This window comes from Polyergus mexicanus, unplaced genomic scaffold (assembly GCF_030449975.1).
Source record: "Polyergus mexicanus isolate NDT 795.1 unplaced genomic scaffold, iyPolMexi1.0 SCAF_5, whole genome shotgun sequence".
Taxonomy (NCBI): Eukaryota; Metazoa; Arthropoda; class Insecta; order Hymenoptera; family Formicidae; genus Polyergus; species Polyergus mexicanus.
In genome coordinates this window covers 8626970-8653388 of record NW_027223325.1, presented here as the reverse complement: position 1 = coordinate 8653388, position 26419 = coordinate 8626970, and the positions used below count along the sequence as shown (strand labels likewise).

Sequence of the window (26419 nt, the reverse complement as noted above, 5' to 3'; positions counted from 1 at the left end):
TTAAAACTACATTCTTTAAAATTAATTTTAGATAGAGTTTATTTTAATAGAGAGAGAGAGAGAGAGAGAGAATTTAAATTTAAGACTTATTTAATTACAAAGATATACGCGATGGAAAAATTTGGAAAGTTGCGAAAAATAATAATGACCTCTCTTGACATTTTTTGGGACACCCTGTATATATCTGTATATTTTATACGTGTATCTTGTTACATATTTATTATGGGAGTTTTACAGCAAGAAAATACGGATAAACATAATGTCATTAAATAAAGAATTAAAAAAAAAAAAAAAAATTATATTTGACAGCTAATCATATGACATCGTGTTTACGAATGTTTCTTGCTCCCATTGATACACGCGTATATGTGAACACATGACGCGCGCATGTAGATCTGTTCGTTTTAAAAATGCATCTTTCTTTCAGCATATAATTCTCTTTGCAAAGTAAATAATTCTGAATACATATTTATTTTATTTCAAATGCAGAAAGAGTGCCATAAAGTACAATTAAACTAGACTAAACGAACAGATTTACATAAAGGTCTATCTCCATTTAAAAATGGCCATCAGTTTCTATATCGTTTCTCTCTCTCTCTCTCATTCTCTACAAAAAGAAACTATAATAAAATACGCGATTGGACGTAGTTTCCTCGGGACACACCTAATCCTAATCTAATCTAGCCTAACCTCAATCTAATCCCTTAACTTACGATCTAATCTCTTTTTCATCAATCGTACTGTCTGGCATCTCTCTCTCGCGCGCGCGATTATTAAAAGTTCCAAATACATATCCATTTCATCCGGAACGCGAAAAGCGCGATGTAACGTAGCTCGATAAACCTCGAAATCCTACAATTCAATCCTAACCTAACCCCAAGCACGCAAGGTTGGCATCGCTCGACGTGAGTTGACAGTTGACGCGCGCGTCATTGCGCGTGCGCGCGCACGAGAAAGAGACGGAGCCGCGGGGTTCCGTCGATAAACTCGGGGAACAGGTGTCTCGCACGACGATACATAGAGGGCCACGGGTGATCCGGAGTCACAGGGGGGCGCCACATGGTATCCTTCGGTAGCTCTTGTTGCTCCCATTCCCAGGCGGGGGATTATCGTCGCCCGTCGCTGTTTTCTGTTGTGTTTTCGGGGCCGCGATCGTGCCGTGTCGAGGAACATGCCGTCGCGATAATCGCCGCGGAAAGGGGGCCAGTCGTGCGGGGGGCGAAGCGACGTGTGCGCGCCGCGGGAGTGATCGCGATCCCGACACGCCGTCCGTCATCGTTTGCTCTGCCCGTCGTGTCGCGTCGGCCGCGCCGCGTGCAAGCAGGTGTAATTTAATAAGCGCAGGCAGGCAGGCAGGCTGGGGTGGCTGGCTGGCGATTTAACAGGATATCGATTTGTCTGGCGAGCCAGTGCCGCCGCCACCGCGCCGTTGTGTGCCGCCGCCGCTGTTCATCGAGCAACGGCAATAGCACGCACGGAACACACACCGCCGACAGTACGGCCGTCAGGCGTTACGGGGGACAGCCATGGACGTCGATATTTTTGGGGCACAGCGGTGTTGTCGTGCAGCTGTGCCGTGCGTCGCGGTGGCCGCGTGTCTGATGGGCGACGAGATGTGACGCGAGACAGCCGCCCCGGCGACGATTATATTCGGTTTCGTCATCACGAAGAGAGGAGCGACGGAGGAGGCCCGGAACGATCGCGATTACGGTCTGTGTACGAGAAGCGGATGCCAACGGTACGGAAGAAGATCCGTTCATTGTGTCGGTTTGTCGACGTTCTTTCGCTCTAGAATTCCGCTGGTTTCGATTATATTGTAAAGGAAAAAAAAAAGAGAGAAAAAAAAATAGCGACTCGTTTGTAGGAAACGATGGAGCTCAACAGCGGTGCGGGAGCGCCTGTCGGGGCAGTCGCCTGTCCCGTGTGTACTTTGTATCTGCGCGAGGGTATTAGTCTGCAGAAGCATCTGGATACCCATCCTAAGGAACAGGTTATAGATGCTCTCATCAAGGCTAGCGCCTCCTCGACTCAGTCGCACCAGCAGCATCAGCAGCAGCAACAACAACAACAACAACAACAGCAAGCTACATCGGTACCGGCGACATCGGTACCGGTATCGCTGCAACCGCAAGCTTCACAGCAAACCCCTACCTCTGTTCAGACGCCTCATGCGTCACCTCAAGTCTCACAGAATTCCGCGCACATTTCCTCCGCTCATTCGCCGTATCCCATAGGACCCATCTTCGAATGTCCGCCCATAAGTACCATGATGCCGCCACAGTTCACCTCGTTCAGCTATCAACAATTTGTCAACAATGGGACCATGATGATACCGCAGTATGCGATGGCACCGCAGGCCAATCAGATGATGCAGATGCTGTACAATCCGTACGGTATGTACCAACAGCAACAAATACCCACCGTCCAAATGATCTCACCGGTTGCAGCTATCCCGGGCGCCGCGAGGATTCGACCAGTGGTCACCATGGCCGGAGAGAACAATGTCAGAACCGCCGTGGCAATTCCTGTAAATAGTCCCGAGCCCAAGCAGATCCTGCCTGAGATTTTGCCCGATACCGAGCCTGAATCCGGGCAAGTTATGCCGAATGTGAACCTTCCAGCCTCGCCTATACTGCAGAACGAGGACGCGTCCGTCAGACAGGAGGAGAGCGACAACAATGCGTTGCCGGTCGATCACAGAGGACAGCCGATGCAGAATACGGCATCGCCTGGTGAAGGTACAGTTCAGCACGGGTATAACGCTATTCCTAGATCCATCACAATCGCTTGCACCAATGACGACAAAGTGGAGAGTGTACTGCCGGATATGGAGGAGGAGGAGCCATCGAATAACATTTCCACCATGAACTTGCAGTGTAAATCTGTAACATACGAACAACATACTGAAAAACAACAGTTTACGCAACAGGTTATGCAAGAAGAGTACGTGAGTATATCCAATAGGAAAACTAACGCAACGAATGATGTTGACTCCATGACATGTGAACGCGAATCGGAAATGATGAGCGACGAAAGACCGGCAAGTCGCAACAGCAGTGTCGGTGTCAGCAATAACGTTGCATCGCCGCGGGATTCAGTAGCGATTCGAGACGCATTGAAAGACTCTATTCAACCTGAACTTAATTCGGAAAAGATAGAGAATTTGATAACCATAATGGAGACGGAGCTTAATAGCGCTTCGCTTCAAACTGAAAATAGTTCATCAAATGATCGGGATAGATTAATAGATACGAGAGAGAAATCGGATAGGGAGAAGACCGTGATTCACGATACCGTAGTGACAATTCTAGGCCCTCACGACAAGGATCACATATTGCCTGATATACAAGAAGATAACAATATGTGGTGCCCCAACGATTATGTAGATAACGAACTGAGAACGCTAGAAAAAACTTGTCGGTATTTGTCATACAATACAGAGTGCCCGAAAATAAATGACGATTTGAAAATGTTAGAGAAAAATTTGTATAAGTATAAGCATAGTTTTTCAGCACCCCCGTCTCCTGTCACAAGGAAGAAGTGCCGCAAGACCGTGGCGCGTCGTTACAGCGCGCGATCGGATCTCGGATCGTGCGAAAATCTCATCCCGTATCATCATCGTGGTGACTTTGACGACACGGCGGCCATGCAGGACGAAGACGAAGACGAAGACGACAACGACGACGACGATGTGGATATCGACGAGGACGAGAAGATCTATGAGGAGGATAATTTCGACGAGGCGGACATGGAGATCGAGGAGATTCCCAGTCCGCATACGCCTTTCGCGGAATGCGGCGTCAGATCGCACACACCATTGTCCACGATCAGCGGTATTTCCGTGTTAAGAGTTAGGAAAGATCTCAGCAAACCATGTTCACCCACATCCATACATTCGTTTCATCATGTGGACAGTGATAGCGTGAGTCACGACGAGGACAGTAACGCTGTAGGTAATAATGTTGTAGATAATATTGCAGAGAAAGATCCGATTGATTGTTGTCAAATCGAAGAGAAGATTAAGACTGATCATCAGTATCAGGAGGCGACAGTGTGCGAAAATAATGAAAAAGTACAGGAATCGAGTAGTAGTAATAGTTATACATACCAGCAATCAGTGATAACTGAACACATTAGTTCATTCCCTGTGATGCACTCGCAACAACCCGTCTTGATGCAAGAGTCATATTCCGCGACGAGCAAGACGCAAAATCTCTTAAACTTGTCGGACTCGATTAATCCTACAACCAGCACTGAATCCAAGAGCTTTCATTCTATCAAATCTACGTTGATACCGAAGCAATCGATGGAATTGCTCAACATAAATGAGGATGCTCACACCGGACCGATAAACGTCTTTGAATTTGAAGGACTACAAATATTAGTTCCTAGTACATTTATAAGCGATTCGTCTCAGAAAGCGGTTAGCGCGACCAGTCAGCAATCTATGGCAAGTAGCGAGGGTGCGATAGGAATCGATGAGGAAGTCAAGAGTATTAATATGCGTGCCGATGAGACCATGCCGCCTAGAGGTGAACTGTCCGAACAAGAGAGCAATGGATGCACAGAGCCGTCTGCATGGCAGGTTCGTTATGTTTATTATCTTCAAATATTTTCATATAGAGTTGAAACTCACCAAATGTGCATATTCTTTATTTGCGGTAATATTCGATATTTGCGACTATTTCTGCGAAGAGAAATTACATAAATTGTTCGTTGAACATTTTGCGGCTTATAACTTAGTCTACAGATATTTCTAACATAAATATATACATATAAAATGAGGAAACGTATTATATACGAAGAACGTAATATATGAAGTAAAAAAATAATATATAAAAAAATTGTACTGTTTTATTATTTCTTTATCTGTTTTATAATATCTTCCTCTATATAGATAGTATAGCAAAATTATGAAATAATGTTGAGTTACATATTTTGTGTATTAATTTTAAAATTAATTCTTAAGAAAATAATATAATGAAAAAATCTTGTCACATTATAATTTAAAATTATCGTGCAAGTATATTATGAAATTATTATATAATTGTTATTATAAAGTTCACATTTGAATGTTTCATCATATTTACATTGTAATTATTATTAAAAATAATACATATATAATGTATAATTATATTCTGAAAAGTATTAATGAAGTTATCTTGTTATATCATCATAGATATATTATTTGCACAAGTTAATCGGAAAAAAATTTAATAAATTATTCGAAAAATAATTTATATGCAACTTTAACAATGATAAATCTAATAATAACTACATGTAATTGTAAATATATTAAAAAATTATACACATATATAAATTCATATTCTTTGTACAATGTATTTTTCCTCGTAGCTGTACATGGGTCAAGAATCTTCGCGCATGTCCACCTCTTACGATCTGTTGGCACGAGAAAGCTGGGAGGAATCGGAAGGATCTGACAACGAGATTAGCGGTCCGTTGTTGGATAGTAGATCGTTGGCCACGCACTTCACTTCGAGTCTGTTTCTGGATCGAGACCGGAAGACACCGACCAAACGGACGTTCAAGTGTTCTCACTGTAACGAGGTATTCGATTGTCCAAAAGAGCGTAGAGTTCATAGTACAACGGTACATAAAGAGGCAGTGCCCAGTAGCAGTAGAGATCAATTGGATCAGCCGGAGATAAAGGATATTAAGTTGCTGGACAATCGCGTGAATGTGTTCGACGATATATTTGTGCCGGGTCTGCACATGCAACAGATGTATCATCATCAACAGCCGCTCCTGCATCAGTTACAGCCACCACCGTCGCAGCCTGGAACGGATAGTTTGACCAAGACTGAAGGCGATCAAAAGATTGGCGAGAATCTGGTGATACCGTCGAGCATCGAGGTGACCTGCGCGATATGCAGCCAACGATTTAGCAGCGAAAAATCTCTACAGATACATCATCGGCGTTTGCATATAGCTGAGGTAAATAAACGCATACGCGAGAACACCAAGTGCCAGATATGCAACGAGGAGTTTCCGTCAGTGTTATTGTTCAACGCTCACTTGAAGATACATCCGTTGGAATGCGGACAATGCGGTAAGTATTTTTACCGGAAACAAAATTTCAAACTGCATATGAAGCGGCACTTGGGCATCAAACCATTTCCGTGCACTGTGTGCGACAAAGCGTTCCTCACCAAGCAAAAACTGGAGGAACATACCAACGGCCACACCGGTAACGCGCCCGTCAAATGTAGCTTGTGCAATGAGACTTTCCGCAGGTATTCGAATTTAACGCAGCACAAAAACCGGCATCACCTTAACATCAAGAAAAAACTCAAAGATTATATATGCCATTGCGGCGAAGTGTTTCACACGAAGAAAAAACTCGCCTGGCACAAGGAGACGCATGACGAGAAACCCAAGGCATGCACGTATTGCAACGAGCGATTCATCCACATGGCCAGCCTGACGCGTCACATGCGTCGTGCCCACAATCGCCGATTCGTTCCTGATGCGCAGCGCGAAAGCGAGAACGTCGAGTGTCCTATTTGCAAGTGTATCTATCTACGATCGTCGTTGGCGGTGCACATGCGCGTGCACAACGGCGAACGGCCATACGAATGTCAGGTATGCTCCAAGGCATTCAGCACCAAGTGGAATCTACAGTTGCACAAGTGGACTCATGCGGCACGCAGCACTAAGCCATTCAAGTGTAATCAATGCAGCGCGGCCTTTTATCGTCACAGCGACTACACGGCGCACATGAATTCCCACCGTAACGTGCGTCCGTACACGTGCAACTATTGCGGCGCGCAATTCATCCGCAAGTACAATTGTCTGCGACATGTCAAAGAGCACGAGGAAAACAAGGCGTACACGTGCGACGTATGCAATAAGACCTTCCATCGCTCCTATTATCTCAAGGAGCATCTGCGGGTGCACTCGGGTGCGCGACCGTACACGTGTCACATCTGCGGCAAGTCCAGCGGCACCAAGTCCAATCATAACAAGCACGTGCGAATCCATCACGCGCGCGAGCCTGTAAATACCGAAAATTAAATAAGGATCGTCTACTACACACTTTTTTTTTATCGCAGTCGCGAGACGAATTGGACAATCCGGTCCCGAGTCTGCCCCGCGCGCTGTACTTATGCGCGAAATTTAATAGCAAGTGTTCAGAGACCGGGATTATATTTTTACGCTTTAATCGAGTATTGAGATCTCGATGTAATATCTCGGCAAGCTCGTTTTTCGACGCTGCGGACACTGTTTCGTGCCCGTGCACACACGAAACACTCTAAATATATATTAATTAAACTCGTCGCGAGAAATTACAACATGACGCCAGCATTGAATCTGGTTTCATCTTAACTTGGCACAGCATGAATCCCCAGGAACATGTTTGCTAACTGATTTGCTAGCGATTTTTTGCTGTCCTTTCTCTAAATTATAGCTACAATTACTCGGGACTAAAGAATTTAGTTAATTATAAGATTATTTAGCACGGATCGACGCATGACGTCGATCATTTTATTGTACTCGATCTGAGTACTCGTTCACGTGATTCACACACAAAGGGACATGTAACGAATATGTGTGCGATTATACCGCGTACATGCGTCTATGACAATGATGGGATTAAGTCACGTTGAAAGTGAAGCAGTGAGTCTACTACCATGACTTATTCAAGGTGGAAAATATTAAAAGTGATTAAAATTTGCAGAGGAGAGATCAAAATCAAGTTATTTTTTTAATACAATTAACGACACGAATTTTATTCCAATTATTTAATTATTTATCACTTTATTTCTTTATTGAAAAAGAAATACTAAGCAAATACTTAAAAGTTATTTATATAAAAGTTATTTAAATACTTAAAAGAAACACTTAACGAATACTGAAACATTTTAATACTTGAAATGCCAATTTAAGAAAGAAAAGAAAATCTAATTTAGATAAGAATAAAAGTTATTTATTTAGAATCTCATAGGCACACACATGATAGAATTAACAATGATTTTATACATATATAATGCTTAAAATGTCTTATTATAAAACAATTTTGGATAAATAAAAAAAAGACAATAAATAAATCAACATGATTAAAAAGCAGAACTAACTTTCTTATTAAAAAAACATAAATACAGATTTTATATTATTGAGATCTCTATATATAATTTTGTGATATTTTCTTAATTTTTAATGGAAAAAAGTTGTAAGAAAATAAACTTTAATAATTAAATAATTGGAACAAATTTATTATTAATTATCATCAAGAAAAACTTGTTCGACACTTTTGGGATGAATTTTTTATCAATATTTAGATGAATGAAAATATTATTATTATTGTATATTCAATGACTTGAAAAAACATACAATTAGCACATGAATAATTAACGTTAAACTATATTTAAAAATTTTTGTACAGATATATATATATATACTTATACAATCAAATAAAAATCTTTGTAGTTTATCCAGTGCTTCAAATTCAACGATGACTTAATCCCATTATTGCCGTTGACGCGTATATATAACATTCTTTCAATAAGAAAATTGATTATCTTTATTAATTTTTATTTGTCATATTGATTTTGCCCATCATCTTTTTTATATATCCGAAAGTGTCTTACAGTAACACACTTTAAGCATTGCCATACGCGTAGAATAAAAATCGGAGGCGTTATTAACTCTGTCATCCGTGCAGTTTAATTCTAGATAAGTAACTTTTATTATATCTAAAGTTTTCTTTTTCTTTTTTATTGAAATACTGTTATATATCATTAATTTTTTGTTATTGACTGCGAGATATTTTTATTTCTAAGAAATTCATCGCTACAATATTTGATATGTGCATGATAAAGTGTATAATGATTAAATTACTTTAATATGTGATTTAGTTTAATTTGATGGAAAGCACTTTAATCCTTAGATATCAAAGTATTTAAAAATATTATATGTATCATACAAGGTATTCTAAAGATAAAAATTTTGTCCTTTCATAACATTTGATTTAATTTTATAATAATTGCTAAATTGAAAGTGGATACATTTGTACATACATTAATTCTGTTATCGGTTATGTGTGTTGCATATTGCATAATTGTTTTATTTATTTGTTAATTTAAATGAAAATAAATACAAATATTTGTATTTCAGGATTAACAAATTATATAAGATGATTTAAAGATTTTTTTTTATATTTTGTATTAAAAAGAAATTATATATTGAAATTAGCATATTAAATTTCAAACAAATTTTATGTTTATTACAATTAGTTCTTTTTGTTTTATTCCTTTTCTTGCTTAAAAAAGAAAACGACCCTGCCAAGATATCTAAGGATTAAACAGAGAGAGAGAGAGAGAGAGAGAGAAATTGTTGTTTATATATTCGTATTATCAAGCAATCTTGATTATACAGGGTTGGGATTTTATTATGTTACATGCTATGTTTGTGAACATTTGCATGCTGTGTAGGTCCAGTGACTTGAGACTTTCATTATCCTAAGCTAATAACAAATTTTTAATAAAGATAAACTATTATAATATATGTCACAAAAAAATTCTTGAATAGTTCTTGCGAAGGAGAAACTACGCAATGAAGAAACATGTTTGCCAACTAATAGTATAATTATTATATAAAGCTAATTAATCCAATTCATACTTACAAAGATACAGAGCACTTTTACATGTCGATGGTTGTAAAAAGTTTTTTTTTTACAATATCTATTTTACATAAAAAGTGTGCAAAAAGTTCTTGCACATTGTTTGCCTCTATGTAAGTATGAGAACAGCTCGTATGGATTGCGTTCAATATTCTATGTAAGGGCCTATGAACTAATATTATGACTATCGACTATCACATAATAGTTATGTATTTTTTAGTTGTTATTCTTCTATATTTATATATTTTGCAATATGTGTATAAGGTCGTATTTTTTATTGGTTACTATAATTCCAAGACTGATCGGTGTTGGTTCGTCATATATTGCTCTCTAATATAAATCAAAATAGTTACATTTCTCAGTTTTAGTTCGATATGTTAATTAGTTTGATATATGACATTAATGTTTTTATTGCAACAAGCAATAATATTGTTCCTTGAAAAATAGGATGTAAATCCAAAAAGAATCATAAATTTACTCTTTTAAGGTATATCAAAGAAATATCTTACCACAAGTTTTGTTACATTAAATTTCATATAAAAATTTGTATGTGAAATAATAGAGAGATGTTTCTTGATTTAAATATGCATAATATTTATATGTGAAACTATATTAAGCTTTTTACTGCAAAAACTATAGTAATTTTTTAAATATATTATATTATTACATTATTCTCTAAGCAAGTTTTAAAGTTTATTATATTAGTCGCATATAAAAAAACTCAACAAAACCGAATATTTTGAATTTACTTTCTTCTGATTCTCACTGCAATTAGCATATAAAAAAATCATATGCTACTTATAAAATTAGAAAATAATATGTTATAATATAGATATTTGACATTATTAAAAATTAAGCAGATAGTTATGAATATAAGGAATGGAGAATAATTTGGCATCTGAAATATCTGATAAATTACATTTGACAAATTATTGGGAGAGAAATTTTTCATTTTTTTTGTTTGTTTGTTATTTTGATATAAGAGAGCAATATTAAAGAGAGGACATAGAGCTATCTGAAATAATATGTTAGATTATATATATATATATATATATATATATATAATCGATTAGTTAATTTCATGTTAATCAAATTATGTTTTAAAACGAGTTCCAATTATTAATTTTAAAAGAGGCGACCAATGACGAGCAACTAATAAAGTATAAGAAAGATGCAAACTTATAATTCTACGTTCATAGATATCTCGATAACAACCTGAGAATTTTAATGTGGTGTGCAAAAATTAAAGCATGTTATATACACTATGATAAAATTTGTTTTAAATTATATATTAACCCTTTGTACTCGATGTGCTTGTCATTCAACATTATCAGATATTTTGTATAGCAAAACTTTGCAAGTATTTTATGTTATTCCTAAAATCTATGAAATCGTAAAATTCATTGCTCAGCTAAAATTACAACTTGTTGGCAATTAATATAAGAAAGATAATCGAAGAAAATACAAAAAGTGTTATTAAACATATTAAATTTTGACAGAAGATATTTAGCTAGTTTTAGAAGATATAGACTATGCGCAGATAAAAACAATCATATTGAAAAAAAGTGCGAATATGAATGTGGTGTAAGAACAAAAGAGTGTTGTCTAATGTGAATACTCACAAATCATTGAAATAGATATATTATAGAATATCGTTACAATATCTATTCGCGAGTGCAGTGTGGAAGTTAAAATGAAAGTAAGTGTAATTGATAATAAACGAATTCAATTTTCACCACGAGGTTTCATGATGGAATTGTGCATCATATTTAATATAGGACGAGATTTAATATTGTGTATATATGTATAACTTTATATGGAAAAGTTTGTAACTTATAAATGTGACGTTTTGCAATTATAATTGCATATTTAATAGGGGTAAATGACAGAAAATTAGAATATCTGAGATTAAATTAAATTCTTTGCAATAATATGTAATACTATAGGGCGATTATTCAATAGCGTGAATATTTCAGGGAAAGATCTTTTTCGAAAGAGTTTTGATGTTTATCACTTTCTTTTATAACAAAAATTTTCATGTTATAACTGACATTTTACAATTTGAATAACAGAAGAGAAGGAAATTTTTGAGGATTTAAATTTTTTACGGATGCAATTAATTTGCATCCATATTTGTTAAATATTTTTTAAAAATGAACTACTAGCTTAATAATAATTCTAATTTGATGCATGTTGAAATATGAAAGTTATAATGAAGCTCTTGAAATTTTTACTGAATGAAAATCTCTATCTCATATTTTGCGCACATACACACAAAAAGATCTATCCCTAAAATATCACATTTGCAGCACTCAGTGTGGCGTGTCTTTTATAATATTGTAATCGTTGCACATATAGTAATCCTATTGCAGGCAATATTCAAGCACAAAGGGTTAAATTATTTTTTTGCAATAAATTATAAACAAGATATTGAAATGTATTGATAATTTCACTGATAAACTTTTTCATTTATTTGTCAAATTAGTTAAATATGATTCATCGTATATGTCTGCTATTCATAAAATTAATGTATCATTATAAGTAGCAAATGCAATAGTTTCCTCATAGTCTCCTCAATCATACCAATAAATAGCTCGTTTAAAAAGAAATTGATACGTGATGGAATTTCCAGGTAGCTTGAGAAGCCCACCTGTAATCAACATCGATGTCGAAATGTGCAATTGTTTAGTTAAACGATTCATATTATACATATTCGTAATGAATGTCATTGTAAATAATGTAAATATGTACATCAGTTCTATTTTATAATAGAGCCAATGAATTGAGATTTGGCAATTGAGTATCATACGAAACTCGATCTACGCAGATAAGCAGATAAAAAAAAGATAGGGTAATATTATCATTAAAAGAAAAAAAAATAATAATAATAAATCAACATATGTATACCTTAATAAAATTTATGTATTGAGGTACGTTTTTAAATAAGTCCCCCTTTTTTAATTTTTGTTCATACACCATTACCCTGTATTTGTAATGTTAAATATAATCGATGCCATATATTATTGGAAAAAAAAAAACACGAAAATCCTATTTTAAGGAAATATATATATATTTAAAAATTATTTTATTATATAGATATAGAGTATTAAAAATTTGGGGGTGAAAAGGGAAAAGAATCTCTGTAAATTTCTTGTGATTCATTAATTTTTTTTCGAATTAGATGCATCTGAGAAAAGCTTAATATATCATCATTTGTATAAAAAAAAAAAAAAAAAAAAAAAAAAAAAAAAAAAAAAAAAAAAAGTCTATAAAAAATTATTTAGCAGATTAAATTTATATTATTAATTATACAATATTACCTGCTATTCCGAAGAATTTCCGAGTATGTTTATTATGTTATTATTCTTTTTAAATTTTCGTCTATTGAAATATATTATTTATTCAAATTTAAACGACAAAAAATCCCTAGTACGACAGCATGAAGGAAACTTGAATGACAGAAATCCCTGAAATCATTTAATCTTACTAGTTCTCGTCCAATGAACGTACTTTGCTTTTTTTATCCTGATTGGTCAATCGAAAAATTCGAAGAAGAGGATACGAGAATGGCTGCGGTCGGAAAAACGCTAGAAATGCTTCGGAACGTTTAATTGACCAATCAGGGCAAAGAGAGTAAAGATTTCTTTATTTTAATTGGTTAATGCAATGCTTCGAAGCATCTCTAGCGTCTTCTCGATCGCAGCCAATGTTGTGTATAGTTGTGTAAAGTGTAACCTCAAAATAATCGCCGGGTTATTTTAAGAGATTCCTCAGTGAGAATAATTTTCTGAGAAAAATCGATTTCGTTTCGATAAAATGTCGACGAAAAGGAAGAACGACACGCAAGTGCCAGCCGAGGAGAGTGACCTGTTATCGATCCGTCCTCTTGGCGCAGGCCAGGAGGTCGGCAGGTCGTGTATCATGTTAGAATTTAAGGGAAAAAAGATCATGTTGGACTGTGGCATACATCCCGGTCTATCGGGTATGGATGCTCTTCCCTTCGTCGATTTAGTCGAGGCCGATGAGATCGATTTATTATTAATTTCTCATTTTCATTTGGACCATTGCGGTGCGCTACCCTGGTTTCTGCAAAAGACAAGCTTCAAGGGTCGTTGCTTCATGACCCACGCCACCAAGGCCATTTATCGTTGGCTATTGTCGGACTACATCAAGGTGAGCAACATAGCCACCGAACAGATGCTGTACACGGAATCCGATCTAGAAACTAGTATGGACAAGATAGAAACGATCAACTTCCATGAGGAGAAAGATGTGTTTGGGATCAAGTTTTGGGCGTACAACGCTGGCCACGTATTAGGCGCCGCTATGTTTATGATTGAGATTGCTGGCGTAAAGATCTTATACACTGGTGACTTCAGCCGACAGGAGGACAGGCACTTGATGGCTGCCGAAATCCCAAACATTCATCCAGACGTTCTGATTACAGAATCCACTTATGGTACTCACATTCATGAGAAGAGGGAGGATCGAGAGGGTAGATTTACAAATCTTGTGCATGAAATTGTTAATCGTGGCGGTCGATGCTTGATACCTGTGTTTGCATTGGGAAGAGCGCAAGAACTCCTTCTCATCTTGGACGAGTATTGGAGCCAGCATTCGGAACTGCATGAAATACCGATCTACTATGCGTCCTCATTGGCGAAAAAATGTATGGCCGTTTACCAAACATATGTAAACGCCATGAACGACAAGATCAGGCGACAAATAGCCATCAACAATCCATTCGTGTTTAAGCATATATCAAATTTGAAGGGGATAGATCATTTCGAGGATATCGGGCCATGCGTGGTGATGGCCTCGCCTGGCATGATGCAAAGCGGTTTGTCCAGAGAGTTATTCGAGTCTTGGTGCACAGACGCGAAGAACGGTGTTATAATAGCCGGCTACTGCGTGGAGGGTACACTGGCCAAGACCATTCTGTCGGAACCGGAAGAGATCACGACTATGTCCGGACAAAAGCTGCCGCTAAAGATGTCCGTCGATTATATATCATTCTCTGCTCACACGGATTATCAACAAACGTCGGAGTTCATACGTACTTTGAAGCCACCGCATGTAGTGCTGGTGCACGGTGAGCAAAACGAGATGGGCCGACTGAAAGCGGCGTTACAACGAGAATACGAGGACGATCCGAATACTACTATGGAGATACACAATCCACGAAATACGGTAGCGGTGGAGCTCTACTTTAGGGGTGAGAAGACCGCCAAGGTAATGGGCACGCTGGCGATGGAGACTCCTAAACCAGGACAAAAGTTGTCAGGCGTGCTGGTTAAAAGAAACTTCAATTATCACATGCTGGCTCCTTGCGATCTGTCCAAGTACACAGATATGAGTATGAGTCAAGTTATACAGAGACAGAGTGTCTACTTCTCCGCGTCGTTGCCTGTGCTGAAGCATCTACTGACGCAGATAGCCGGTAACCTGGAGGTCGTAGACGACAAGAAGCTGAGAGTGTTCAAGAACGTTGATGTCACGATTGATGGCAAAATTGTTACGATGGAATGGATAGCGACGCCAGTCAACGATATGTACGCGGATTCCGTTCTAACGGCGATACTGCAGGCCGAGATAATGGATCAGTCGCCGAAGATACTCCCCGCGCCTACCAAAATGGACCGAATGCACTTCAAAGAATGTCTCATAGAGATGCTGCAGGAGATGTTCGGCGAGGATTCCGTACCTAAGATATTCAAAGGCGAGAAACTCTATGTTACGGTGGATGGTAAGAAGGCGCATATAGACTTATTGAACTTGGAAGTGACTAGCAAAGAGGATGAGACTTTTCAGCAGATAGTGCAAACGGCGGTAACAAAGCTGCATCAGTCGTTAGCGCCGCCTTGCGATGTAATTTAGTGCACAAATAAATAAATAAATATATATATATATATATATATAACATCATTTTAATAAAAATTATTTTGTTAAGAATATATTTATTGTTCATAAACAATCTCGATATTGCTTTTGTACATTCATATTTCGCACGTTCTATACAACTCATATCATTATCATATCATGTGTTAATGATAATCATCATATTATTTTGGAGCAATGTAAAGATTGCTCTAATATTTCATACCATGCATCTCATTATATATAATAGATTAAATTTACTCTATCAGATTATATACATTCTTTTAAATATTTATTTAATCTTTTAGATTAAATCGTTTTTAATATATATCATAAGTATAAAAAGTTATTTAAAGAACTTAAAAAAAAAAACTTTAAAATATTCTTTTAAAAAACTATCTATAGTTTTTATGTCTATTCTATAAAATGTGAGGATAAAAGGGGAATATATATATTATTTTATAAGAGATATATATATTATTACTATTATTAAAATTTATATAAAACAATTTATAATTTCTATTACATTCTAAACTCCATTTTTCAATATGTATAATATATGTATATGATAATGATAAGGATTGTGAGATAAGTAATTAAAAAAATATTTAACTTCTTTTGAAAATATATAAAAGATGTGAAGAGATCAAAAGTATTTTTACTTTTAAATACTGATACTAATCTCTCTTCTCTTTCACAGAAATAATTTCAATTAAGAAAAATGTGATAAAATGTACAGTAATAATATAATTGGATAGTTAGAAAAAAATATATTAGATTTTTCGTTTTCTAAACTATTTACGATTTCGATAAATTTCAAATTCTTCATTCTTTGTAAAAATAATATATGTAAATAATATAAATTAAGAGAAACAATTTAGAATATTTACAATTCTCATAAATATAAAAGATGAATATGTAAAATATATCTACTAAATATTCACATGATCCATAAATACTTTAACATGATCAATTATAAAAAATATATAAAAATAGAAATATCGATTAAAAAAAAAATAAAATAATGTTGCGCCCGATTAGAAGCATCTGCTAAAATTGATAATCGATTAAATCGCCCCATGCAGGCCCAACTCTGACTTTTACTGGCAATGGTATAGTAAGTTGGCATACATTTTCCATTGATTCTCTGATTATTGCAGCAACCTCTTTCAAATCTGCTAAATTTACCTAAGATAGCATTAAAAGATTAAATCTTGTATTTATATAGGCATACAACATATATGATATTCTAAAAAAATTAAAATAACTTTAATTAATTTAAACAGTAACCGATAGATAAAAAAAAGATTAAATTATAATACTTACTTCATATAACAATTCATCGTGTAATTGCAAAACTAAATAACCGCCTCTTTGTTGCATCTCTCGACTATTACTTCGTAGTTTGCGAGTATCACGCACCTCTGGAAATATAATAGCCGAATCCAGAAAGTTGCATCTTATCCTCTCTTCTATATTTATCATAGCTTTTTTGACTATATCTGCTGCAGAGCCTTGTACTATTGTGTTTACAGCTTGCCGTTCCGCTTGTGCTAAATTTAGTCGATACATATAAGTTATTAAAATATTTATAAGATGCAACACTTGATGGTAGTACGCGACAATCAATTCACCCTTCGTAGATGACTTTGTACTGTTTAAATCCGGAAGCTGTCTGCGCCTTCCGAGTAATGTTGTTACATACGCAACGCGATGAGCTTCTTCCAGCACATCGTTTAACCATTTATATATGCCGGGATACGTGTTCATAAAAGATTCTAAAAATTCCTGAGCTTCGGGTTCGCTTATACAAAGACTTTCAGCTAATGACTTCACCCCCATACCATAAATCATGCCATAGCATAATTGTTTGGTGCGCTGACGCATCTCCATTGTTACCTAGAAATTTAGACCATGAAAACGTAAATAATAAATAAGTGATATACATAAAAATTTCAGAAATATATACATAATAAATAATAATAATATGAATATAGAGATTTTCGATATTATGTATATAATTATATTATTCATATATGCTGTATCATGTTATCACAAAAAATACCTTTTCTTCTGGTACATTATTCCATTTGGCAGCAATACTTTTAAAAATATCACCGGGTTGTCTCATGATTTCACATAATATTGAATCTTGCGAAAAGTGAGTCAAGAGGCGTAATTCGAGTTGACAATAATCAGCAGACAGCATTATGTTGCCCAAAGCCGGCACAAACGCCATTCTTACGCTTAATACAAAATTATTATCTGCATAACTAAAATCCTTTGGTACATTCTGTAAATTTGGTTCGTGCATCGAGACTCTTCCTGTCACTGTACAAGTAATGCAATTACCACGAACTCGAGAATCTTTTTGGGCCAATTGTAATAATGGCTGGATGATCTGTGTAGGCAAAAAAGTGCTGTCAGATATAAAATGATTTTAATCATAATCATTAATTGTTTCATATTATATTTTTGTACAGCTTAAAAATTTCTTTATTGAAAATAGGAAAAATGGAAATTAAAATACAAAAGAAATTCATATGGCAAAAATTATCGTAGATATATTAATAATATATAACAGAATTATATATATATTATCTGGCTAAATTTAATAGAAAAGAGTATTATTAGCTTTATAATATAACAAAATATCATATGCATACTGAGATAAATATATAAATTTTTATTTATTCTATAATTATACTTTTGATTTTGTTGCACTCAATTTCCGCCATGAAATCACCAGATTCGATATTGGATTATCGCATTTTTCCAAAACAGTCTTATTTGTACTGACTTTCTTATCTTTATACAGGCCTAATACCTACGACATACATATTATGATAATGTTATATATATATATATGTATGTATATATACAATAAACTTTTTAAATATATATATATATATATATATATATATATATATATATATATATATATATTTATTGAGTTGAACGGAAAGTTTGTGCCATTTTTTACTAACAGATGAAGAGCAAAAAAACGGCATAATCTTTCCGTTTAACCCAATATAATAAAATTTTAGCTTCACAAACCTGGCCAACTTCTTTAGACGATGACAAATTAAATTTTCTACCTGCTAAATTGTAAGCTTTTGTTTCTAAAGATTGCATTTCGTTTAAAATAACCGATGATAGTTCTTGTAACGATTTTAGATTTATGCCAATACCCGATAATTCCATACAAGCTAAAATTGTTACGATTCTCATTTCTACCTCTGAAAATAAATGCACGCATTGATGGATGTATCGTGAGATAGAGAGAAACCATATATCTCAAATCTCTATTACCTCTAAATGTATAAAGTAAAACAGGATTAAGTTCCTCTAATTTACTCATGACATTGTCCATCATGTGCCATGTTAGTACAGCTTCTGTTGCTGATCTAAATTCGCCTGGTAAAGAACTTCGCACATCCATCCCGGGACCCGCATTGTAGTACGAATTTGTGCGCTTCATTATGAAATTTCCTTGGGGAAAGTATTGCGTTACCTGTTCAGAATTTGACAAAAAATTAATAATTCCAAAATATACCATTAATATATATATATATATATATTTTTTTTTTTAAATAATAGATTGAAAAAGTTGGAAATAGAATTTTAATGAAAATTTATATTTAAGCTAAAATATTTCACATAAAAAATAAAACTTCTATATTTAAAAGAAAGAGATGTTAACACATTTGAAAAAGATATTTATATTATTAATCTCAATGTACTTTTCTTTGGAGTTATCCTGAATGATAAGATATTATTGAAAATCTCACCATTTCACCGAAATTTCTTTCGGAATCATTAGTGCATAACCAATGTGCGATTATTGGATCCAGAAATCTACATTTGGCAGATATTCCACAACATTGATATAAAAGTTTATATATATCCTTTATCGCAAAGCATCGCATATACAAAGCTGTATCGGCAAATAATTCCTTCAATAGAGCCATTTGTTCTTTTCCAGAGACCTTCGATTCTGGAGAATAATAATTATAATGTTTAGTTTATCTATTAAAGAGCATAAAAAAACTGCTAGAAAGATAATGCTTTGCGATTAGAAAATATTAATCAAATGTCTTTACACATTTCTATTACCTGATGAGTTACTGAACGAGATATAATATGCAATATTGCTTTCCCAGGATATCGCAACACCGCGTATTTCCCTATTTCTGTGCGTATAATTCCCAGATCTTCTGGACTTTCGTTTTCTCTCTGTGTCAAAAGTACAAATCTTCGAACCTATGCTATTTATATTATCCGCGAAATTATCGCAATGTAAGGCTAATGCAATATTTCGCTTCTTTAGTACTTCGCGTTTGAACAGATTAAAAGTCACTCTATTGTCTGCAACTTTTACAATATTTAATATATTCCAATCTACCGTTTCGTTTGGCAAATCTATTTTGTTATCAGATAATGCGACTTCTATCTTGGATTTTATGTTTTTATTCAGTATATTTGATTGCGTCTCGTGTTTCGTCTTAGAGACCGATGTCAGTGTCGTCTCATCTTCAGAATTACATATAACGCTATCTATATTGCAATTTGTAGTGAGTAATAAATTCCGTTCCAAAATTTCCTTCAATTTTGGCTTCATTTTCTGCTTCGTTTTATTATCTGCCATGTCACTCGATATTGCTCTTATAGGAGAGTTTAAATGATTATTTATTTCCGTTATTGTGTTCTCGGCAAGTTTTTGGGAACGCATTTTTCGTATTTTCTCCAATTTTGTTCTTGTTCGATTTTTATTATCGCTGAAAGGAGATTCAAAGTGCTGCGAACCGACGATGATATCATCTGAATCATTTGACTCCACAGACATTCTCCTTTCGTTTCTATAAACGATTATATTTGTTATGGGAGATTCTACTTTCGCTATTTTTGGCAACTTTGGTTTCCGCGGTACTTTTTCTTTAATTACAGCAGCACGTTTTTTAATATCCATTTTGTGAACACTTTCTTTATCGTTTGGTGTGCAAGTTTTTGTATTTTTTGGCGTAATAGATACACTTGTATTTACGATATTTTTAATTTTCGGTTTAGATATTTCCTTCTTACTATTTTGATCACTATCTGCTTGAACTATCTGCTTTAGCAATCGCTCGGAATTATTCCATGAATCATCGCCCCATGACAAGACGCTGTTTCTCGTTTGTATGAGCACTGCGTTTACATTTTCCGCATCATTTTCTCCTTGCAAGTGCGCATTGCTGATATCTGGACTTGCAATTTTTTTCTGTAATGTGACGAGATCCAAATCGCTTGCAAACATTTTGGAATCTAATTCCGGCAAATGCGCGATATCCATAACATTTTGTTCAAGAAGGTCGCAGATTTGGGTGTCGAGATTCAAGCTATCATCGAACAAACTGGGACTTCTCGAATATGACGATTTAATGTCTTGAGCTATAATTGATACTTTTACGTTTTTGTCTATTAAATTCTCGTCATTACTTTTTATATTATTCAAAGTTTTTGACTTTTTGTTTAGTATATCGTTAACATTCAGATTGGATTTTTTTAAATTTTTGCTACTTCTCTTCATATTAATGCTATTATCAGTTGCGAAAGAATTTTTTTTTTTTTTGGGAGTGTTTAGTTGTTCATTGTTGTCTACTATATCGGGAATGCTTATATCGAGGAAGGTAGACGCATCCCTCTCGTCTTCCAAGATTTTAGGTGATAAAATTGTTTCATTTAAATGCTGATTATTTGATTCAATAATTTTCTTTTTGTCGGACATATTACTTTCACCAGGTTCTTCAGAAATATAAAGTATCGAATTGTCATTCTTTTGATTTTCGTTACTTACAAGCTTTTCATATTTTGAGTCCTTTACTATGGATGTTTCCATCTTCGTAGATTTCGAATCTTTTATATCCATTTCCATCTGAATTTGTTCTTTTATGTCAGATGTATCTTCAACATCTTCTATATATGTATTTATCTGAGATTGCTCGTTCTGCTCCCATGGCAATTGCTCGAGTCCCAATTCTTTCTACAAATAATCATTATTTTATTAAAATAATGAAATTAGATGTATTTTATTTATAAAATATAAGTTACTTTTTTACCTGAACTAATAATCTTGCTTCTTGAACTAATAAAACTGCAGCTTGTTGTGGTGTGAGACCATCTCTTCCAGTGACAAACACTGTTCTCATTTTATTTCTTTTTTCAGCTTCAAACGCATATTCTCCTTCATATTCTTTTTCACTAAAATGTATATAAAGATTGTATATATATAAAAATTTTACGAAATCTAAAATTTGATATCTTTCTCTTAAAATTACTAACACAAAAATAATATCGAATGTGAATACAGATTTATACATATGTGTGTGTATAAAAAAAAAAATATATAATTTATATAACAAACACGAGAATTTAATTAATCCGTATCTTTAAATTAATTAATTCGTACCTTTCAAAAGGAAGAGCTTTATAGAGCGCGCGTTCGACGTTAAGTTCATTAGCAACAGCCAAGTCCACTACACATGTTATTCCTTGTTTATACAGGCTTCTTGCTCGCAAGCCGTTTAACATTGGCAGACGCAATAAATCTAACAATTCTCTACAGACTCCGAATTGCAATCTTGTTTGAAACTGGCTCACTAATAATTCCATGCAGTCCCAACCTAATTGCTTACAAAATTGCGTGACCATACCTAAGATAAAATTGATTTTAAGATAAAATTGATTTATATATATATATAATAAATTTATCATTATAAATTTATTAATTTTATCAATTTACCTGCATATGTAGCAGCAGATTGTTGTAAGGTTTGTAATACTCCACGACAACATCCATATTTTTTGCAAACTACATGAAGTGGAACTTCTTTAACTAAATCATGTAATGCCAATGCACTGTAGAATCTTCTATGTATATTTAACTGTAATATAAATTACATTTACATTAGAGATTTTTTAAACTGGTATAAATAGTGATTATATAAAGAAGTATATGTGGTTCCGGTATATTCCATAGTAGACAAACAGCGATTACCGATTTTCCAGGTTTAATGACTCCTCTAATGGCTGACATGACAAAACGTTCTTCCACTCCAATAAGTTTTCCGACTCTGCGCTCGCTTTCCGACATGATGTTCCACAATTCGTGAAACATCATCCAATCGACAGTTCCAATCTGACATCCAGCAGAGAGTGGAGTTACTAAATATATTACGTGTAATTCCGTGTCCAAAACGAAACATCTTCTTGCTTTCTGTAATTCCTCGAATAGAAATAATCCCTCTCTGGGAGGGATAGATGCAGCCAAACACGCTTTTCCAAGCGGCGTTGCTATCCATCTAGATTCTCGTTCTGTGGTTTGTAATCTGTATATGGTAGTAAGATTATATAAATTAATATTAATTTTTAGAAAATTATAAAACGAGATTCATATAAAAATATTTTACAAAGAAAATTATAATATATAATTAAATTTATATATATTTACAATAAAAATTCATTATCCAATAAGAACTTTATTGCTTCGTTGGAAAAAGTTTGTATATCAGATTGTTTATTGAAGCTCAGCAAAGTACAATTCATATACAGTTTTAAATCTTCCAATGTATATAAAACTTCGCTAGCCACTGCTTCTAAGAGCGCTCTTATTAATAGCGTGGAATCATTGAGACAAGATTCAATTGGATCCAGAGTTGCAGAGAGTAAGGACAGAGCTGCATTGCGTTCAGTTGGTTTGCATATTAGTATACTTTCTCCTGAAAAATTTGAAATTTTAATTAATTTATATTAATATTAAGTGATGTATGTGCTGTAATCTAATTTTTTTTTCTTTCAATTCTATATAATCAAGATGATCAAGTTGCATGATTTACTCTATTATATAGTCTAATATTTTTTACCTGCACTGTCTTTTCCCATACGGCCAGCACGTCCTATCATTTGTTTATAAGTTAAAGTATTCAATAGGTCTTTACCAAATAGAGGTGATCTTATGATTACTCTTCGTGCAGGTAAATTCACTCCACTGCTTAATGTTGATGTTGCTATAAGAACTCTCAAAGATCCTGTTCTAAAATTACAATATGAAGTTTAATATAACAGTATAAGATCTATGTCAATTAAGTAAAAGAGAAGTAATTCATCACCTGAAAGATCCTTCTATGATATCGCGTTCGTCCATCGTGAGTCCAGCATGATGAAATGCAATGCCGAACGAAATCGTGTTCTTTAAAATGTTGTCGAGGCCGCTTGGGCTGCGCTTTAATTGTTCCAGAGTTTCCTGGATTAATACATTGTTGATCTCTTTCCTTAACATTTCTCCAAGTACTGTATTTTTACAACCTATCCAGAGATTGGGGTAAATGTAAGAGATAAACATCTCTTCTTTTTAATGTTGTACATTTTTTTACACTTTCTGTACTTTAAATAAAACGGATATATTGGTATATATCGCGAAGAGATGAAATAATGTAATTACAGAAAAATGTAGAAACCACAAAACACAAATATATATTTACTCCAATTTGATTTACAGATAATTGAAGCAGACCTAATTTGAAGAAGGCTGCGGCAATTTGCTCTGCCAATTTCTCACACCATTTCTTTGTAGGACAGAAAATCAGTACACTATGACCAGCGCTTATTGTTTCGATGCAAAGTTGCAGAATATTGTCTACATCTTTTTCTAATTCTGGCAATTCTTCTACTTTTCTGACAAGGCTTAATTTGTTGTCATATATATTTTCTCCTATCTACAAGTAGAAATTATCTTAAATATAATGCTTGATAAATATAATAGTCCTAAACAATATAATAATAAAAATTTTTTGTCTAGATAAATAAAAAAATTAAAATAATCTTTTTGTATTTTTATGTATATGTTTTTTACCTTACAATATTCATGTAAAGGAATGGGACGAAACTCAGTCTTGTACAATTCTGCATTTAGCCATTTGGCTAATAAAATTAAGTTTGGCAATGTGGCTGACATACCTATTAGTTGTATGTTGATATCTTCATTACTGAAATATCATATATATAATAAAATAATTTCAATTATTTTACTTATAACTGCACAAAAATCGTATTAGCAAACTTACCGTATAGTCATGTATTTCAATTTTGTCAAAAGTAATTCCAAAAGATAACCACGATTAGGATCACCCAGTAGATGCAATTCGTCTATTATCACAGCTCCCAAACTACTTAAATCGTTCTCCTCCATCAAACGATTCACTAGCGAATTAGCTTTCTCTATAGTGGCTATTGCAACATGGGTAGCAGCAAATCCACCAGGGGGTACAGATCCTCCCATAAATCCCTCCACTCTTATTGCAATGTCAGACAATAAATCCTGAATATATCAATTTATCAGCATTGCTTTTTGTAAGAAATATTATGATATTACATGTACAGCAATTTAGCTTTATCTCTTACTTGGAAATAATACATTTTTTCTCTAACAACAGAAACAAATGGTAAGATGAAGATCACTTTCTTCTTCCTTTCTAAAACAGTTTTAATCAACAAGATTTCAGCAACAAGAGTTTTTCCTGCAGATGTAGGCGCGGAATATATAAGATTTTTTCTCTCTTGCATTACTTGATGATTTGATAAACATTCCATCTGCCATGCGAACATACATTCTACTCCACGAGCAATGTATTTCTGACAAATAATAATAACTATTAAAATCATTGAATTCTATAACATAGCATATATGATAAATATATATAGAAACTATACAAGATATTAGAAATATTGTGCATTTATTTCACATATAAAAAATTGAAAAAGAATTAAATCTAATGGCAGTTACCTTAATATCAAACAATGAACAATGTCAAAGTAATATAACAATAAAAAAAATTGAAAAATTGTGATAATTTGAGCTTCAAAAATATAAATAAATACAAAAAATTGCTAAGTATTTACAAACATGTTTTATAATTTCCAAGAAAAACTATTTAATAAATATTTGATAAATATAATGCATACTTATCAAATATTGATAATAATGATAGATTATCAAGATATTTTATATTAAAATTCCAAAAGTTATGATATAAAATCATTAAAAAATACATACATCTATTATATTTTATACATAATTATATTGCAAACATTTGTTAAACATAACATCATAGTATAATATTAATAATAATGAAGAATAATGATAATACTTGAAGAATATTTGGTGGTAAACCCCATGATGCCAATTTACATCGTTCCTGAGTGCAAAGAGCTCGAGACAAAATAACATTCGAGATTTCTCTATCACATGTACTATCAATAGTTGATGATATTGCAACGCTATTACCACTTATTGCATTATCAATGTTATCATGAGATCCATTTTTATGAAGATTTTGTGTGCTAGATTTATCGCATTTCTTTACACTGGCAATAACGTCAGAAGAATGTTTAATATTCCCTTTATTTTCACGAGGGCTCCGATTTTTTTTAGATGACAGAATCTTATCTCCTTTTAAAGTACTCGATGCTGAGGATACATTCTTTCTCCTATTAATTTTAGAAAATAAAATGCTATCTTCGAAATATTCAGTAAAGTCGGATTCATTCTGTTTTATTATTCCATTCGTATTATGCGTGGAATGTGACAGTTTCGATTGATCCAGATCGTTGTCCTTGCTTGAAAACTTCGAATCCAATAAGCCCTGTTTAGAATTTTTGCTCATATCGCCACTGTTTCCTTCTCGCAAGGCATTATCTCCGCTCTGTTCTTGTAAAACTCTACACTTCTTTTCAATATTTAGATCGGCGAACAACGTATCATCGCCAAAAGACTGCATTATTTCTCGGAGTCGCGAGCCTTCTAGCGTATTTTGACCGAGGCGATTTAAATCGGTCTGAGAGCAACTTCAGATATAAGTATCGCCA

General features: G+C 34.2%; 3 protein-coding genes across 4 annotated transcripts; 2 read left to right on the top strand and 1 right to left on the bottom strand.

The window, feature by feature from the left end:
- Positions 1-668: 668 nt before the first annotated feature.
- LOC138932967 (uncharacterized) lies at positions 669-7866 on the top strand. The gene is made up of 2 exons (XM_070295323.1): positions 669-4585; positions 5356-7866. The coding sequence occupies exons 1-2, from the start codon at positions 1871-1873 to the stop codon at positions 7033-7035; spliced, it is 4395 nt and encodes a 1464-aa protein (XP_070151424.1). The 5' UTR covers positions 669-1870; the 3' UTR covers positions 7036-7866.
- A 5438-nt stretch (positions 7867-13304) lies between these two features.
- Positions 13305-15713, top strand: Cpsf73 (cleavage and polyadenylation specificity factor 73). 2 transcript variants are annotated; one of them, XM_070295519.1, is made up of 2 exons: positions 13538-13622; positions 13736-15713. In XM_070295519.1, the coding sequence occupies exon 2, from the start codon at positions 13760-13762 to the stop codon at positions 15515-15517; it is 1758 nt and encodes a 585-aa protein (XP_070151620.1). In that variant the 5' UTR covers positions 13538-13622; positions 13736-13759; the 3' UTR covers positions 15518-15713. The 2 variants fall into 2 exon arrangements, with proteins under 2 accessions (XP_070151619.1, XP_070151620.1); XM_070295518.1 differs by having other exon boundaries at positions 13305-15713.
- Positions 15714-16456: 743 nt separating this feature from the next.
- Dnapol-theta (DNA polymerase theta) lies at positions 16457-26364 on the bottom strand. The gene is made up of 21 exons (XM_070296155.1): positions 25702-26364; positions 24956-25186; positions 24619-24872; positions 24408-24540; positions 24069-24270; positions 23665-23860; positions 23419-23588; positions 23007-23274; positions 22554-22884; positions 22299-22440; positions 21966-22209; positions 21616-21757; positions 19634-21539; positions 19309-19514; positions 18830-19031; positions 18575-18756; positions 18225-18344; positions 17583-17918; positions 17152-17416; positions 16844-17070; positions 16457-16705 (listed from the first exon to the last, which is right to left on the bottom strand). Exons 1-21 carry the CDS (start codon positions 26329-26331, stop codon positions 16568-16570), a joined length of 6525 nt encoding a protein of 2174 aa, XP_070152256.1. The 5' UTR covers positions 26332-26364; the 3' UTR covers positions 16457-16567.
- Positions 26365-26419: the final 55 nt, after the last annotated feature.

What these genes read in the sequence shown, in the direction of transcription:
- Cpsf73 (XM_070295518.1), top strand. Translation starts at nt 13,457, where the DNA reads ATGTCGACGAAAAGGAAGAACGACACGCAAGTGCCAGCCGAGGAGAGT.
- Dnapol-theta (XM_070296155.1), bottom strand. Translation starts at nt 26,331, where the DNA reads ATGCAGTCTTTTGGCGATGATACGTTGTTCGCCGATCTAAATATTGAA. An exon ending in CGCAGCCTTCTTCAAATTAG is followed by an intron (nt 23,861 to 24,068) that starts GTCTGCTTCAAT and finishes ATCTCTGGATAG; the next exon opens with GTTGTAAAAATACAGTACTT. An exon ending in CTCGTTCAGTAACTCATCAG is followed by an intron (nt 19,515 to 19,633) that starts GTAATAGAAATG and finishes ATTATTCTCCAG; the next exon opens with AATCGAAGGTCTCTGGAAAA.
- LOC138932967 (XM_070295323.1), top strand. Translation starts at nt 1,871, where the DNA reads ATGGAGCTCAACAGCGGTGCGGGAGCGCCTGTCGGGGCAGTCGCCTGT. An exon ending in CAGAGCCGTCTGCATGGCAG is followed by an intron (nt 4,586 to 5,355) that starts GTTCGTTATGTT and finishes TTTTCCTCGTAG; the next exon opens with CTGTACATGGGTCAAGAATC.